The sequence below is a fragment of the Nyctereutes procyonoides genome, unplaced genomic scaffold (assembly GCF_905146905.1).
Source record: "Nyctereutes procyonoides isolate TBG_1078 unplaced genomic scaffold, NYPRO_anot_genome, whole genome shotgun sequence".
NCBI classification, from domain to species: domain Eukaryota; kingdom Metazoa; phylum Chordata; class Mammalia; order Carnivora; family Canidae; genus Nyctereutes; species Nyctereutes procyonoides.
Genome location: NW_026575146.1, coordinates 49,969,167 through 49,987,582, shown reverse-complemented (window position 1 = coordinate 49,987,582; position 18,416 = coordinate 49,969,167). Strand labels below are relative to the sequence as shown.

At 41.2% G+C, this 18,416-nt stretch overlaps 1 protein-coding gene across 1 annotated transcript in view; it reads left to right on the top strand.

The window, feature by feature from the left end:
* RORB (RAR related orphan receptor B) overlaps nt 1–18,002 on the top strand; it is a 185,940-nt gene extending 167,938 nt beyond the window's left edge. Inside the window, exons 7-10 of the mRNA XM_055311081.1 lie at nt 132–239; nt 1,770–1,880; nt 5,301–5,413; nt 17,714–18,002. Of these exons, the coding sequence (XP_055167056.1) occupies nt 132–239; nt 1,770–1,880; nt 5,301–5,413; nt 17,714–17,869 (488 nt within the window). The 3' untranslated portion in view covers nt 17,870–18,002. The remainder of the gene's footprint in view (nt 1–131; nt 240–1,769; nt 1,881–5,300; nt 5,414–17,713) is intronic.
* The last annotated feature ends 414 nt before the right edge of the window (nt 18,003–18,416 follow it).

Here is an 18,416-nt window from a genome sequence, read left to right as displayed (position 1 = left end):
GCGTGTGTGTGTGTGTGTGTGTGTGTGTGTGTGTGTTTTCAAGCTTTTTTAAAGTCTCTTGGACTATATACAATAATAACTTCTTTATTATCACACATATATACATATTTTCTTTATTTTCTTATTCATAGGTTGCTTGGAAGTGGTTTTAGTGAGAATGTGCCGTGCCTTCAACCCATTAAACAACACTGTTCTGTTTGAAGGAAAATATGGAGGAATGCAGATGTTCAAGGCCTTAGGTGAGTTTACCTTTGATGGTGACATAGTTTTCTTAGCTGTGGTCAGTTTCTCCACTTGGATCGAAGGTGGGAAGTGAAATGCCTTGATTTCTGAATGTGAACTAGCATCTCATTGGATAAGGGCTAGACTAGGTGAGCCTCCAATGTTTTATCTAACCCCTGAGATCTTAGATCACAGTTATGCATCCTATTATGAGGGGCAGGAGAGGACAGTGGATACTGTCAAAATCAACCATACCTCATCCAGAAATCAACGAAGACCAGTTCTGAAAGAGCTGAGATGCATGCTAGATTATTCTTTGTAGGTTCAACTTTTATTTTCCCTTCTATCTTACTGCCTCACAGAGTATATTAGGCAGACCACTGGTGGTCCACGGGTGATCTCTTAAGTGTCTTCTATAAATTCATAATCATTAGTTAAGATATTTAATTAAAAGAAGAGCTCCTTCACTTGCTTCTTACCCACAGCAGTGACTTTCTACCTGTTAATTCATGAAGTTCTGGGAGCACAGGTAGAGTGGGTGTCAAGCTGCCCCAATGTTCCCAGACCATTCCTGTGGGTGGGCATGCACAGGGTCAGTCTCTGGAAGTGTTGGGTATCATCCACATGTAGGCATCAGTACACAGTGCAGATAAGAACATTAGCAAAGATGGGCCGATGCCAGGAAAGGTTTTAACAATTGACAGTTCCATTTGTTCCATATCTGGCCCATGGACATCGCAGAAGGCTGGTGCCCTTTCACCTTCTGTGCTGTCAGTTGATAGGGTAGCCAACAGCAAGTCTGTCTGGCTGGCAATGTTTCCCTTCTACAGTTGATATACATCCATGTCATCTACAAGGCTAGATTTTCAAGAAAGGAGGAAAAGCCTTGGCAAGCAACTTGGGTATATTTCCAGCCTCATAAAATAAACATTTACCAAGGATCAGTGTAGGGATGAAGCATTATTTTGCCAAAATTCACAATTGCTAAGCAACTGACCTACGAGGCATCCATCAGAAGGTAAAAATAAATGAATGCCTGCCCCTCAGTGAGATTTTCAGGGAAGTTACCAACTCAAAAGCTACCTCCTCTTCATTCTAAAAGGAGTTTATAACATCTCAGCTTGAGGCCTCTGGACATTCTACATTGCCAAGTTCCAGCACCATGAAAACTGACAATCCCTGGCCCCTCTTACATCCTGTTTTCAGCTTTCTCCGAATGCTCTCTCTACTGAAGAATCCCCAAATCACTTACTTAATTTTTTTTTAGTTGGAACTAATTTCAAACGTACAAGATTAGGTTTAATTTATATAATCCCAGTTGAGTATTACAGTGGGCACACACCATTCCCATCAGCCCCTCACTGGTAATGTTAACTTTCAGTACTAGATGGAGATGTTGCCCAGTTTCTTCATTCTGTAATTATTAGGAACTTGGAAATATCTTTGCCTCGTGTGCCAATCCTTGAATACCCTTCTGATTATGGGGCTTTTCTTTCTATTGCCCCATCCCTTTCAAGTATTCTCATTTAATTTGCCTTCTTTTATAGGTTCCGATGACCTAGTGAATGAAGCATTTGACTTTGCAAAGAATTTGTGTTCCTTGCAGCTGACTGAGGAGGAGATTGCTTTGTTCTCATCTGCTGTTCTGATATCTCCAGGTAAGGAGGTCTGAGGTCCTGTCCTTAAAAAAAAAAAAAAAAAAAAAAAAAAAAAAAAAAAAAAGTTTTTCTGTCTTTAACAAGTATTACACCTACCCAATCCTACATACTCAGAAGTAATTTAAATTTTCTTGAGCAAGCTTGTGATATTTATGGACAATTCAAAGGAAAGTAGCCTTAAGTTAATTAAAATGACTCATTTTGTACCACAAGCAAAAGTAGGGTAAGTAGTAAGGGTCACTCCAGATCCAGATAAACAAAAGGTTTCCTTAACAGATTAATGAGGATGAATGACAGCCTAAGTTATGGCTAAATTCTACTTTGATTTTAAGAATAAAGGACACAGAAAACAAATGTCCAGCAAGGTGAAACTTAGTAGAAATATGTTTAAGTGAAAGATCCGGCATGAAGACAAAAGTAAATAAAATGTACACTTTCTCCTCTTTAAATAACTCTTTTGTTGGCTTTTCTGCCCAAATCAGCAATATTAGAGGCTTTGAAAGGAGGTGAGGACAGCAGAGGGAAAAATTACTCTAATTGAAGACTGGAAAAGAAAGAATTTCTGATGTGGCCGCAGACATTCCTGCACGGAGATCTGACATCATTTATCTCTGTGACCTTAAACACTTGCCCCCCAGACAGAGACTCAGTCTCCTCATCTATAAAGTAATAGGTTTGGACTTCATTATACTAAAGATCATTGCGCACCTGAGTGGCTCAGCCAGTTAAGCATCTGACTCTTGATTCGGCTTAGGTCATGATCTTCAGGTCCTGAGACTGAGTCCCATGTGGGGCTCTGCCTTCAGCTCTGAGTTTACTTAGGTTCTCTCCTTCTCCCTCTGCCCTTCCCCTACCTCCCCCCATGTGTTCTCTCTCTCTCTCTCTCAAATAAATAAATAAATCTTAGAAAAAAAATAAAGATCATCTCTAGCTCTAAAATCCAATAAAAATTACCAAAATTTTTAAAGAAGGTAATATGTGGTATTTATAGATCAAGTAGAACCACAGCAATTGAAATGCTATTTAAAAGTATATGCCAGCTCAAAAATATCTAGAATCCCAAAAAGTACATGGCTCCTTCTTCAACTAGAATGAGAACTCAGAGTCGCTCAGCTGTCTGCTCAGTTAGATTTTGGGTAAAGGGATACCAGTGCCATTTACAGTTCTTTATTGGAACATATTCCTAATAATTTTTATGGCCAAGAGACACATTCTTTCCATAAAATTTATCTTAGAGACTAGATCTCTTCTTATACCCTGACAGAGTTTTCAGTGGGGCTGGAAGAAATTAATCTTACCTGTGTTTGCACATACCAACATGTCATTCCAATACCAGTTTCTACACTTCTATTCTATTCTATTCTATTCTATTCTATTCTATTCTATTCTATTCATTTGAGAGAGAGAGTGAAAGAGACAGAGACAGAGCAGGGGGTAAGGGAAGGGGCAGAGGAAGAGAGAGAATCTTAGGCAGGCTCCATGCCCAGCACAGAGCCTGATATGGGGCTTGATCTCAAGACCTTGAGATCACAGTCCGCATTGAAATCAGGAGTTGGATGCTTAACCGACTGAGCCATCCAAGTGCCCCACAGCCTCTACACTTTCTGTCAGTGAGGCTGTATCTAATTATTTTTAAATTTTATGAAGATTTTTAAATTTGCTTGTTTTTATTTAACCATGTTATCAAAAATGGAAATTATCACTTGGCATGTTACTACTAACCGTTTCTGCGTGGCTCTGGCTAAAATCAAGTTGTGCCTTTAGTTTTTTTTTTCTTTTTTTTTTTTTTTTGGATTTGGGGGGTGGTTTTTGTTGTTTGTTTTGAATCCTACAAAGGTTTCCAGGCCTGGAAGCATAAAGATCAATGGGAGAAATGACAAGAAATAGTTATTTCTGAGAGCAAGTACATGCCAAATAATTTTCCTCCATTTTCTCATTGCATTTGACCATTTTCATGGAATATAGTTAAATATAAGACTCATTCTAAGCCTGTGGGTCTGTGATGAGGGAGGTGTTTTCTTCATTCTGGTTCCTGCTCGGTTCAAAGAAAATGCTGCAAAATTTACTGTCTTTGTTAGGTGTATCTCTTTGTTAGGTATATAAGTCAGTAAATTCCTAGCAGCAAATTCTTAGGACATGGCATATCCAACCTAAGCAATCCATGAAGGTAACTGCCCCAGACATATGGTAGGCCTGTTGTTTATGGATCAGAAATCAGCTGACCTATGAGCCTTTTTCCGAAAAGAACGTACCCTAGTCATCAAATGCTACTGAGTTTGGAAGCATACCATTTGGCTTACTCTACCTTGTGAAGACTCTTCCAGCCCTGGTAGCAGACCCACACTCAGAGGCTTCTGAAGCTCCAAATACGTCATTTGCCACCGTGGCCTAGTGTCATATTCAAAAAGAGAGGAAAGACAGATGTTCAACCAAGGCAGTCTCTATTCATGCCAGACTCCACCCTTCCCCCATTTCTTGTCATAATAGCCACTGTCTGCTCAGCTCCAGATAGTTTAGGGAAGGGAGAGGGAGGGGAACTTAATGTATTCTGATTGACAATTGTCACTGAAGGCTTTTGTACCCACTTACGTAAGGGTTTGCTTAACTGGTGGCCAGACTTGTCCTTACCCTGGCTAGGATTACAGAATTGAGTTTCTCACCTGACCTGAACCGTGTTCAGATGGATCATTTCCAGGTTCTTTTCCATGAGTATTTGTTCAGCATTTGGAGACTCTTGATGTCTCTTCAGTGAAGCTCCAACCTGGGGCATTGATGCCGGGCTGAATTTTGTCACCATGGTGTATAAAGCTTCTAGGAAGAAAGGAAGGAAGAAGACGATTTAGGAAGGAAAAAAGAGAAGAATGTAGGATGGGAGAGAGGAAAGGAGGGATTATTCTATCCACCATTTAAAAATTCCATGTGGCAAATGGGCGTACAGGATTAAATTTTTGAAATTAATTCATGGTTTATGCTTTGCATTGTAGCATAGCTTATAAAAGGGAAGGGGGATCCTAAATACCAAAAATATTCCTGTGCAATAGATTTTTTTACTTCTGTAATTAATTTTCTTCACAAGTCATTAACTTTTACTTTGAAAGAATCTAACTACATGTCCGAAAAAACAAACAAACAAAAAGAATGAGAGATGTAAATTGTCACAGGTAATAAGAAACATGCTGGTGTTTAAATTAGAACCATTGGGTCCTTCCCTCCATCCTCCTTTCCTGAGTCAGTGTATCTGGCATTACTGGCATCAAGGTATTTCTTATAAAATATCTGTATTTATGTAAATAACTACATGTCTTCAGAAGCAAACTAGAATTAAGTGATTGAAATGGGTCTGAAACCCACCACCTTATATATGCAGGTGAAAGCTCACATTCCCCACCACCTTCTTACCTAATTCTTTGCCTTTATCAGACCGAGCCTGGCTGATAGAACCAAGGAAGGTCCAGAAGCTTCAGGAAAAAATCTATTTTGCACTTCAACATGTGATTCAGAAGAATCACCTGGATGATGAGACCTTGGCAAAGGTAGGTCCTCAAGATCACAGACCTACGATCACCAAAAGAAAGCACAGTGACCAGAAAAGGGCTAGTTATAAAGCAAGGGTTATCTCTCAGCAGCAACAATTTCTGGAAGTTACCAAAGATGCATATGTGTTGAGGTGCCCATTTTAAAAGGAGACTAGTAAATTATAGTAGATTGAGAGGAGAATGACTTTCTTTGGGAAGGATGATACTGATGGCTCTCAACCCCAGGCATACAAAGACAAAGGCTAGAAACTAAAGGTGCTTTATATGAGGAACAAAATCTTGAAGCAATGAATCGAGTCCTCAAAATTGACATGCAATGAAGGAAAAGACTGTGTCACTTCAGAAGCCAAGTGAGGGCCAAAGTTAAGAGTAGGGAGATTTGTATGCAAAATAAGAAACAACTATAAAATGCTAAGAATTGCTGAACAAAGGATTAGGCTAACCATTGTGAGGTAGTGAGCTCCCTGGCTTTGGTCGTATTCTAGTAGATACTGCTTGGTCTCCTGTCAGGTGTGTTGTAAATCAGAGTCCTCTCAGAGTAGAGGGTTAGACTGATGACTTGTAAATTTTCCTTCAATTCTGATCTTTTCATACAAGATTTGCCCTAGGGTTCCTGCAAAATGGTGAGGTATCCCAGGGGCAAAATGCATGCAACCTGCCACCAATTTCTTGATTCAGCTTAATTAAGAATAGTGATCTTTAAGAAGAGTTCTGAAAAGAGATGTTTATCAGAGTAAAATTCTCATAAGAGGAAAAAGTAATTTTCTAATGATTGATATTCAGCATTATTTTAGATCTTAAAGCATCTTTGATTTCTTAAGAACTGGGATTTTTTTTTTTTTTAGAGGGCAAGCAACTAGGAAATGGAGCATATTTTGTGTTGAGGATGCTGGGAATCCTGGCCTCTATTTATAATAATTAAAACCCTCCCACAGCTCTTAAAGGTCTTTATTTTTTTAAAAGGGGAAAGATTCTTTCAGAGATATTATCAGATATTACTTAGCACATAGAGAAACTCCTATTAAAAAGTCCATGAATTATGAATTAAATATGCTGTTTCATTACAGTAATGTTTGGTTAAGATAAACACCTCCCTAGGAGAAACATTTTTACACTATAGAGTGATAGTTCTCTTTGGTAGAGATCTTACTTTTTATGTAGGCAAGAACATGTCACCTGCTCTCTGCACCTCAGTTTTCTCCCTGTTAAGAGCAAAGCTTCTGCATGCTTTCAGATACACCGGGCAGAAGAGATGATTATATACACATCTGTCTCTAAAATTACTCCACAGAAGATACCATAAATTCATCTGGTCAGTTAATGGAGGGAGATGTTTCCCGCGTTTTGGATCTCCCAAAGACCTTGGTCCCCATATCTACCACCCTAAAATTAAAGTCTTGATATGAGGACAATGAGAATTATCTTTTTTTTTTTTTTGCTTCTGTACAGATGTCTTGAGGTTCAAATGAGATATGTATAAATCCTCATGCTTACACCATCTTCTACCTCCTGGTGTCCTGAGGGCAGCAATCGGAGGTATTTGGGGTAGAAAGGAAACAGAGAAATTGAAGAATGAAAGATATTTAGTGGCAACAAAAAAACAAAAACAAAACACTGACTGTAGGTCACCTCGACTTCCTATTCTCTATCGTTAGTGGGTAAAGTACACAGTTCAGCCCTCTTCTTATAGAATGTCGTAAAACTGGGGACCAGAGAAAGCATTAGAAGAGGATTGTTTCAAAAAAAAAAAAAAGAAAAAAAAAGAAGAGGATTGTTTCTTGTATCAAATTCACCGAAGCCAGACGACAAAGCATCGCTTCCACGGGGCATGTGTGCATATAGGGTTTTTGTGTGGACCTTTGCTTGTAAGCCAACATTTTAATAGGATGCTTTGTGAAGTAAGGGGGAGGGATCATGAACCAGAATGACCACTGGACTCTGGTTGATCCCAGCCCTGAACTGTGTGGCTTTAGAAGAGTCTCTCTATTTGTCTTAGTCTTAGATTCCTCAACTGTCAAGTGCTGGGGGTTGGTGGCAGGAAGGAATGGGCAAATGTCTCAAGTTCCCGACCACTTTAACACTGTAAGGACAGTGGTACCACCCACGCATAGGCACACCCTCTCATCAAGCAAGTACTCCCTAAAAGGAATCATTTTATTTGTAGCTAGTAAAAACTATTCTATACCACCACAGATTCTCATCTTTTCAGAAATGTTCCTTCTGCCCCCGTAGTCATGGAACTCTTCTGCCTCCATAAGGCCTCTCAAACAGTGGCAACCATTCTTAATATTTGTCATTTATAGACATGTTAAAGAATCTGGCAGACATCATGAAACCTATCTCGTGTGTGCACATACTTCTAGGGATAGGTTTCATTCAAGTCCAAGGACTCAGGTAAACCACAGTAAGTAGGGTAGATCTGCCTTCTGTGTAAGGCGTAAAGACTGTAGTGCCGACCAGGGTAACCCTGAATGAGTGATGGACATCAGGTGAGAGGGGCAGGGCTCCGACACAGTCATTGGACTTCATCCTGAGAGAATACACAGCCGTGCCCACTTCCTGAAATTAAAGTTCAAGTAGCAGTACCTTATACTTTTGACCAAACTTGGATACAGGGAAGGTGTGAAAATTAGGAATTCTGTATCTATTAACTAGAAGATTTCAATCCTAATGTATTAATCAGTTTATTGATTTATTTTTAAAATGTTATTAAATAATCTAGTTTTCTTTCCTCATCAACTTTATGATAGTATATAGCACATTTATAATAAATCATCAGAACCCTTCCTAGCTGAAGGACCCTGGAAAAGTCACTTAAACTCTCTGTGCTTCAGTTTCCTCATTAGTAAAGTGTAACTAAAGACAATGTTGAGGTTATCTGGTTATATCACAGCAAATATAAGCAAGGTGCACACTCCTATAATTATAATTATAGGTCTAGTAGTAAGTGCTGTCATTGTTGTGGACGAAAGGAATGCTGTTTTGGCAGGGAAGCTTTTATCCAAAAGGTGGTATATTTGAGTTAATCACTAGCGGAAGACAACTATTTCAGAAAAGGACATTAGAGGGTTGGGGAGATGGAATATGGCCTTTCAAGTGATGGGGGAAGTGATAAGAGGTAAGAAAGTCTAAGGTATATTCAAGCTATGAATAATAGTTAGATATGGCTAGGTCCTGGATTTGAAAAGCCAGGAAATGGGATGACACTAGTAACTTTAATTAAGCTCATTTAAAAAGAGAAAGAAAGAAAGAAAGAAAGAAAGAAAGAAAGAAAGAAAGAAAGAAAGAAAGAAAGAAAGAAAGAAAGAAAGAAAGAGAGAAAGAAAGAAAGAGAGAAAGAAAGGGAGAGAGAGAGAGAAAGAAAGAAAGAGAAAAAAGAAAAGAAAGAAAGAAAAAAAAGAAAAGAAAAGAAAAGAAAAGAAAAGAAAAGAAAAGAAAAAAAGAAAACCACAACATATATATTCTTAAGCCTCATCTGTTCTCTGAGCTTCACTTTTCCTGTCTGGGAAAGGAGTAGGTTGGACTGGACGGTCATTAAGGTTCCTTCTGTATAATGTTTCTTGGACTCCAAAAGAGAAAAACAAAACTTGCTCCTGACCTCTTTCTTCTTCCATCCCCCAGTGCTCGGCATGGTGCAGTCATGTTAGGGACTCTTTAGAAGTCTTACCATTACAGTGGAGCACCTGAGTAGCCTTCAGCTCGAGGTGTGATCCCAGGGTCCCGGATGGAGTCTCCCATTGGGCTCCCTGCAGGAAGCCTGCTTCTCCCTCTGTGTCTCTGCTTATGTCTCTGCCTTTCTCTGTATCTCTCATGAATAAATAAATAAAATCCTAAAACAGAAAAAAAAAAGCTTTACCTTACAGTAAGTAAAGAAATAGACTGATTTCACCAAGCCTTGAAGATTCAAATTCATACTTCGTGCACTCCGGTGATCTAGCATAGGATGCTCTTCTAGGCGCAAAGCCGCAGAGCATGCGGTGTTTATGAAGCCGGCGTCCCAAGGTCAGCAGTCCCGTTGGGCCATCAGCTGGGGCTCCGTCACCCTGTGCTTTGGGTGCTGATGTGACTCAGTCTGAACCTCTGGTGCTCTTTCTCCTCTCAGCTGGGCCCGGCATGAGCACGGCCAGGGTGAGTGAACGTTTGAACTGCCAGAGACTGGCGACAATCCGGTTCTCGGTCCTATGGGCTTCCTTTATGACAGGTCACAAGAATCTGCCACTCCTCTTGCTCTGGCCAGAGGACGGAGGGCAAAGGAGAAAAAGGAGTCAATCTAGCTCTGGCCGGGTTGTGGCAGCGTCCTCACGGCCGAGGGCGAAGCCTGGATCTGGACACCTTGCTCACATCCCAGCCCTTCCCTACGCGCAGCCACTGGGTCAGGGCCATAGCTGGAGGCTTGTTTGAACAAGTCTTCTCCAGACCATCCTCCTGTTGCATCTCCTGGATAATGAGTCGTGAAATACTGTTCGGTAGTACATTTATTGGTTCCTAGCGCTCCTGCAAATATGCAACACTCCTGGGTTCTTTTTTGTTTATTTTTGTTTTTAGGATTTTATTTATTGATTCATGAGAGACACAGAGAGAGAGGCAGAGACACAGGCAGAGGGGGAAGCAGGCTCCCTTTGGGGAACCCGATGCAGGACTTGATCCCAGGACCCCCGGGGGGGTCAAGTCCTGAGCCAAAGGCAGAGATGCCCAACCACTCAGCCACCCAGGGGTCCCTATGCTCCTGGGTTCTTGCCCAAAGCTTTACCGAGAAGTTTAAAAGTAGCAAACTCCATAATGACCCATATCCAGCAGGAAGGCATGGAGTGTGAGTCCGGTGTGAGTCGGACTGCCAAGCACCCTCGCTCCGCCATATGCAGAGGAGAGTTCTGGTTTCTATTTCACCACAGCTCGAACATTTCTGTCAGGGCCTTCAGTCCATTCCTCCAAACAGTGTTCAATTGCTTGTGCCTGGCCATGTGCCACCCTTCTGGGTATTTTTAGACTCACAGTTCTATGCTAGTGGAACTTCTAATTCTTCTAGATACGGAGGAGTCTAGTGATGATGCTGAAGCTCAGACTCTCCATCAGACTTCTCTTTCTTCCTTTTCCTGGATGGCCAGGAAGTTATTACCTGTCCCCTGTGACTCTCTTCCGATCACTCTTTTTTTTTTATTATTTGATTTCAATTTAATTAACATATACTGTATTATTAGGTTCAGAAGTAGAGTTTAGTGATTCATCAGTTGCATACAACACCCAGTGCTCATTACATGAAGTTCCCTCCTTAATGCCCATCACCCAGTTATCCCGTCCCCTCCACTCCCCTCCTCCCCTCCAGCAACCCTCAGATTGTTCCTTATAGTTAAGAGTCCCTGATGGTTTGCCTCTCTCTGTGTTTTCAGCTTATTTTATTTTTTCTTCCCTTCCCCTCTGATCCTCTAGGTTTTGTTTGTTTTTTTTTTTCTTAAATTCCACATATGAGTGAAATCATATGATGTATCTTCTTTATCCACTCATCTATCAATGGACATCTGGGCTCCTTCCATAGCTTGGCTATTGTGGACATTGCTGCTATAAACACTGGGTTGTATGTGACCCTTTGAATCATTATGTTTGTATCCTTTGGATAAATACCTAGTAGTACCATTGCTGGGACATAGGGTAGCTCTATTTTTAACTTTCTGGGGACCCTCCACACAGTTTTCCAGAGTGGCTGTACCCAGTTTGTATTCCCACCAGCAGTGCAAGAGGGTTCCCGTTTCTCCACATCCTCGCCAACATCTGTTGTTTCCTGACTTGTTAATTTTAATTATTCTTCCCATTATTCTTTCTAAGCCTTTGCTGCCTGGGAAGATGTCCCGCCACATCCCTTCATCCATAGGATATTAGTCTAAGATTGTACCATATTAATGAAAACAGAGTGGAGAGCTCAGGTCAACTGTGGAAAGAGACTGCCCTGGACTAGAATGGCTGTACCAGGTGGTGACAAATCTGGTTCTTTGATGTTCATCTCCTTCTCTGATCATCTGGAAGGTTCCAGCCTTCCCAGGGAGAACTGTGATGGGTTAGGCTGAGACAAGTACAAGCCAACAGATACACTAACTTCTTAATTCCTCAGTCTGTTTCTGGCGTAACAGTAGCACAACCGTATCATCAACATGGAAAGGGAAGTTTATCCTGGTATTATAGAACCAAGTTACTAAATAAAAGCTGACAAGATGAAAGGCTTAGACAGTCCTATTTCACATGTTCATAAGTTGAAATTTTACCATAAAGAAATCATTCCTGTTCATTGTCATAGAAATGGTGCTCTTTTGATGCAAATTTAGAAAAAAAAAAAAACATGTTGATTCACAGATAGAGCCTATGAAGCAAATACTGACTAGAGATCCATGAAAACTGCACAGGGTCATTTACACTGACGTTCATTGCTTTCTCAATGAGGTCAAAATAGGCTATGCCCTGATTAATAATGGAATGTTTAGATCTAAAACCTGTTTTCTTCTTGCAAGACACTAGATGTTACACTGGAATTCTTAGTAGGTGGCTCTCAGGACTTGGGATCAATTTAATCTTGAGCACTTGAGGACGCCCTACCCAGGTGATGAGCCTCCCCTTCCTCTTTCTATTTGGCTAGGAACTTGTCTCATAATTCAAATTTTCTATGCTTTTTAAAAGTATAGCACATGCTGATAAGTTTTTAAATCATAAGTCCATATAGATAGCTCAGTGAATGATCACAAAGTTAACATACCCACATAACCACTGCTCAGATGAAACCAGGCACCCCGGGAGCCCCGCTCAGGCTTCTCAGGCTTCCTCATGAGGGTATTTATGCTTTAAAATAACCCAAGGATAGGCAAAACTATAGAAAACAATTCAGCATGTTACCCAAGTTTTTAAATTCCAAATCCATACTCAAGGAGCATAGCTTTGTCCTGGGGCAGTTTTCTACTTCAGCACATGTTTATGATGAGTGTGTACTCTGTGCCAGATACAAGGCAGATCACACATGGCCTTGGCCTTGGGCAGTCTCCTTGCAGAGTTCCTGTGAAAGACCAGATTGCTTTGGTCCATTTTAGCTGTTCCAAGTTTGCTGGCATATGCTGCATGTCCACCACCCAGAAATTCCAGGGTTTCTCCATCAGACTAATGGTCTGTGAGTAAGAAGAGAGGTCTTGATGTGATTCCTCATGCATCAAGTTGCCAAGTTGATGTATTCATTAGATTTCTTTGGTAACAAGTAATAGGAACCAACTCACACTAGTTTAAGCAAAAGAGAAGAATGGAGAGATAGCTCATGGAACCTAAGGATGAAACACAGCCACCATTCAGGAAGGCACTAGAACAGGGAGTTGGGAAGCCTTCATAATTCTCCATCCCACGTGTTTATCTCTCTTTAGGCATCTCCTTCATTCTTCTCCCTCCCTGAATACCAGCTGATTCTGCTTCCCTGGTCCACATGGTGAAATAGGGTAGCTCTTAGCTTCTTCAATTGCTTGAGGTTCTACTACATTTAGAAAGTAACTTGCTGGTTCTCAGTCTGATTCCAGACTCCAGCCCCAGCTGAGTGGGTGTCTGCTCTCACTTTAGTCAGTCAGCTCAGCATGGAGGCCAAGGATGGGGAAAGGAGGGCCCAGGAGGGCTTACATCCTGACAGGTATCTCAAGTTCAGTATTACAATTCTGATCCACACATCCAGGTTTAGCTAAGCAAACACCCAGAAAAAGAAAAGTGAATGGGCACGTGAAATTGATGTATTTAACCTCCCTTGACATGCCCGGTTTTTATCAGTGCTTCTGATCAGGAGTTTCTTCTACTGGTGTCAAACCAGTGTCTGCTCCCTGCTTCAGGCTGGAGGGCATCCTGATGGCCTGGAAGCCCCTATGGACAAGATCACTAGTTTTCCAAATGTACTAGTTATAAACGTACTAGTTATAAAATGGCGGATTTTCTCATAAAACTACCCTCTTGAAAAGAAGCATAGGATTATGATCCCTCCTCCAACAGCTCCTTTTTCTTCTCGTAGACCCCTGTGGGTATAAGCCAAAGCTTCCTTCTTATAAGAAATGCTTGTCATGAGAGAGAGATATGAATGCGACAGTGCCTTTTTCTAGACCCAGTGTCTCCCCCTGCTCGGGGGATTATTGAAACATGAAAATAATTTCATGATGATTTGAAGTCAACTACCCCCTCCATCTCCAAATGCTTGTGGATCACTTCCCCACCTGTTTAAAAAGTTGTTTAAAAAAAAAAAAAAAGTTGTTTAGCCATTAACTGCTGCTGAGGCTCCTTTAAGCTCCCTTTGAAATGGGGGTTCCCCCAGCTGCAGTACATAATATTAATGAGCAGTAAGTGACTGCCTGCTGCTCCCTCCACCAGGCCCTTCTGGGCTCTAGCACTGCCACTGCCTCTTCGTGCCCTCCTGGCCCTTCATGCCTCCGGAGTGAAGCACGTCCCCGGCCCCATGTCTAGCTCCACAGCTGAATGGACGCCTCCAAACTGGCCTCCTCCAAGAGCACACAGGTTAGGGAAGCTCTTTGCCTTCCTTGGTGCTCTTGCTCGAGCGGCCCCCGTGCTCGTCACAAAAAAGCAAATTCTCATCATTGGGCCCATTATACAAATGAGAAGCAGGGACAAGATCCAAATCCCATAAGTAGGTCCTGAACCAGATGTTCCTTAAACCCCAGTTTGGGGGCAGGAAAGAAGCAGGAGTCCATATTCACTTTCCAAAACCGAAGACACTAAGTTAAGTATTTCCAATGCAGGTGAGCGACTAAAGAAGGGTGGTCCTATTAGGCATTTAATGAGAAATTAATGCTTAGCTAAGAGGACAGTTCCTCCCCTTCACTAAAGAAGCAGAAACAAGCTTGAAGAATTGTAGTATATAGGATTCCACTTTATGAATCACAGTTTATTAAATGAGCAAGTGACTAATTGCTACGAGAAAATGAAAATCAGTATGACTTTGCTTTTTCGTTTCAACAAAAGTGAATGGCTGATTTCCCCCATGCATTAACACATGACTCGATTTTCAGTAGTTGGTTAAAGTTTAAGTGGGGTTCTTGCCCTCTGTATCTTTTGGCTGAACAAGCATGGCCTTGACTGTTCATCTCCTTGAAGGAGCATTATGTGGGAGTGGAAGCATAACACCTAATGCATATATCGCCACCACGTGCTGGGCACTGCTCTAGACAGTTTGTGTTGACTCGGTTCACCCTTACAACCCTCTGAGGTAGGGACCAATTGATGGATAACAAAGCTGAGAAATAAGTGACTTGCCCAAGATCACACAGCTATAATAGCAGGTGCAGTACTCAAACCCAAGCAGTCAGGCTTTAATTTTTTTTCTAATTTTATTTATCTGAGAGAGAAAGAACAAGAGAGAAAGCACAAGTGGGGACAGGGAGAAGCAGACTCCTCGCTAAGCAGGAAGCCCAACGTGGGACTTGATCCCAGGACCCCAGGATCATGACCTGAGCTGAAGGCAGATGTTTAACAACTGAGCCACCTAAGTACCCCCAAGCAGTTGGCTTTAAAACCCATAGTTTTTGTTTTTGTTTTTAATCATTAGTCTAATCCCTCTGTGTTGTATTTGCATGCCATCGGGAATTCCAGAATTCCATTACTTATCCTCCACCAAACTAATGGAGCTAAGCAAATGAAACCTCCCCTCTCTGAGGATGATAAATTCTATCTCTGCCTCCTGAAAAGGAGCTAACTTTTTCACTCAGCTCCCAGGACTGTTTCAAATATGATAAAGAGTTTACTTTTCAATTGTGAAAATCAGCTGTAAATGTATGAGATTTGAACCTCTGTAACAGTGTTTTCTGATGTCCAGTCGATGGACACAGCCCAACAGTATCCTGGGGATGTTTGTTTCAAATAGGGAGGCTGAGCTCCACCTAGACTTACTGCAACAGAGTCCCTAAGAATACATCCCAGGAATCTGCATTTTTAGGAAGCACCCCAGTGATTCTTACACAGAGTAAAGGTTGACAGTCATTATAGAATCACATCTGGAAGTTTCGGGAGCTCTGCATATCATCAGTTCAACTGTAAATGATTATAGAAAGCTTCCAAAGCCTCTCTGCATCCAACTGCTATTTCAGGGAGATTGTAATGTGTAAGAAGTGTTCCAAATTGTTGTAGCCTCCGTCTGTGTGAACCAGCTGGTCGGGAAAGCTTGGATAATTTCCCAAGGGACCTCAGTTACGTGGACCTGGTATACTCTTTACCTATGAAAATATAGAAAAGACACCGTTTTCCACCCCAGATCCAAAGTAACTCTTTCAGAATGCGATTCTGATTGTCTTGTTTGCTGAAAACCCTCCCAAAGAGCCCTTACGTAGACTTGCATATACTGGCCAGGCCCATCTCTCCATCTTTTCCCTCCAATGTGCTCACTCACTGCTCTGATCTCCTGGTGTGCCACGTACCACAGCATCTTTACCCATGGCCCCCCAGTGCCTGTCATGTACCCCAGCCTCTAGCCAGCTCTCACTCTCCCTTCAGAGCTCAGCTTAAGGGTCCATCCTCATGGAAGCTTTCCTTGGCCTGACAGGAGTCAGAACATTCTGTTACCTTCCACTTCTAGCCAATTCCTGTATGGCACCCACCACAGTTTTTCAGTCTGCCTCTGACTGTGTGATACCATGACTCACATCTGTCTTCACAAGCAGGTTATAAGCAAGAACCCATGTCTTGGGCACTTTAGTGTCCAACAGAGTACCTGCTACAATGTAAGTGACCTCATGTTGGAAAGACAGCCTTAATTCTCAGTCTAGAATTTAACATCCATTCTATAAACAAAGATTTCACATTTTTTATTTTTACCTCTATCGTCAAACAGCCATGGAAATGGATAGTCTGAACCCCAAACTTCTTTATGTGTTCTAGATCCCTTTAATGAATATGTCAACAGCTCTAATCCTGATGCTATTTTTGAATTGCTCCTGGTGTGGTTATACAGTCATTAGTTGTTAAAAGGAAAGTTAATGAAAGTGGAAATTTCTGATTTTGAAGAGCCACAAAGTAACTAATTATCTATTTCCTCTTTTACTTCAAAGGCTGATATGGTTTCTTATTATTGAATAGGGTAGGGAGCACAGCGAGCCTAATTGGTGATTATATGGGGTTTATTTAATTTTATATTTTATCATCACTTTCAAGTGTACCTTTGGTCAGCTATATGAACTATCAGGATTATCTTTTGTGAGAGTGTTCTCCACATGAGAACACATCTTATTCCAACAGTAGTTTGATCACAATGACATTAGCTGATTTTGACATAAAATGATGATTATAAAATATCATAAATATGTTAAAAGCGAGAATTGTTCATCTCCTAAGACCTATGTAGCATTTAGCAAACTGTGGACATTTTAAGTTTTTATAAAACACTATCTTCTGGGTATTTGAACTCAAAAAAAAAATCACATCCCACATGATACATATGTACCAAAATCTAGCAATTATAAGTGGATATTCCCCCACGAGTTTTTTTTTTAAATGCCTCCCTGAGGAAACAAGAGCCAGTGACCTCCCAAATTCTCTCTTGATTAAATATAGGTTTCATTTTATGCATTACAGTGGAAAAGAACGAGAAAGATCCAGGCAGGCTAGTGAGCAAAGCAGTCCCAAGAATTATGGATCACGCCTCATACAGTTTAGATTACACCTTCCTCACATGGTCGCCTTCCAAAACTGGAAATCTCACGTTCATATCATAAAAATCTGTGGGAAATGATAGATAATATTAGCTCCCAATCGGGTTCCATGCCTACACTACTCTTAGCACTATTCTGTGAATTACATCGGTCCACACAACAACCCAAGAGGTAGGAACTGTATGAGTGGGCCCATTTTACAAACAGGAAAACCGAGACAGAATGTATCACGGCCATACAGCCATCTGGCTATTTTGGGATCAGGATTCTGAGTCAGTCGGCCTGGCTGTGCAAAGCACCCACTCCTGACGATTAAACTCGACTACCTCCCATACACACTTTATTTAAGAGCAGTGAATCAGGAAGCTTGGCCCCCGCTCACTTGCTTTCTCTGTTTTCCCTTTAGAGGATGGGGGGGGGGGGGGTCGGGGTGGGAGGGGCGCTTTGTTTTGTTTTGTCGGAAAGGAGAAGCAGCCCAAAGTGAGCTTTCCTTTCTTTCTGAACATCTTTTTTTTTCCCAAAGCCACTTTCCTTCATCCGAGGCCAGGAAGGACACGGATTCAGAAGACAGAGCACTAATGAGCTTCCTTCCCCCTCTGTGCCCCCCCTCCCCACCTCCCTCCTGTCTCTCCCCACTCTGCAGTTAATAGCCAAGATCCCCACCATCACGGCGGTCTGCAACTTGCATGGGGAGAAGCTGCAGGTATTCAAACAATCACATCCAGACATAGTGAATACACTCTTTCCTCCATTATACAAGGAACTCTTTAATCCCGACTGTGCCACCGTCTGCAAATGAAGGCGACCAGAGGACTGTCTCCTAGTCGGGAAAGGCATCACCGTTAAGACAAAAGCAATGTGTTCATGAAGACTTAAGAAAAAAAAAATGTCTACTGCAACATTAGGAATGTCCTGCACTTAACAGAATTATTTTTCACCGCTACAGTTTGAAGAATGTAAATATGCACCTGAGTGGGGCTCTTTTATTTGTTTGTTTGTTTTTGAAATGACCATAAATATACAAATAGAGGACACTGGGTGTTATCTTTTTTTTTTTTAATTTTATTTTATTCGGGTATGTTTTGGGAGACAACTGTTTATAGAATTTTATTGTAGATATATACGAGAACAGAGCGGTACTTTACATGATTACTTTCTCCTGTTAATTGTTCAAATATAATTTAAGAAAATCCCACTTAATAGGCTTACCTATTTCTATGTTTTTAGATAGTTGATGCATGTGTAAATTTGTAGCTGTCTTGGAAAGCACTGTGCATGTATGTAATAAGTATATAATATCTGAGAATATTATATATGACTATTACGTATACCTGCACATGCACTGT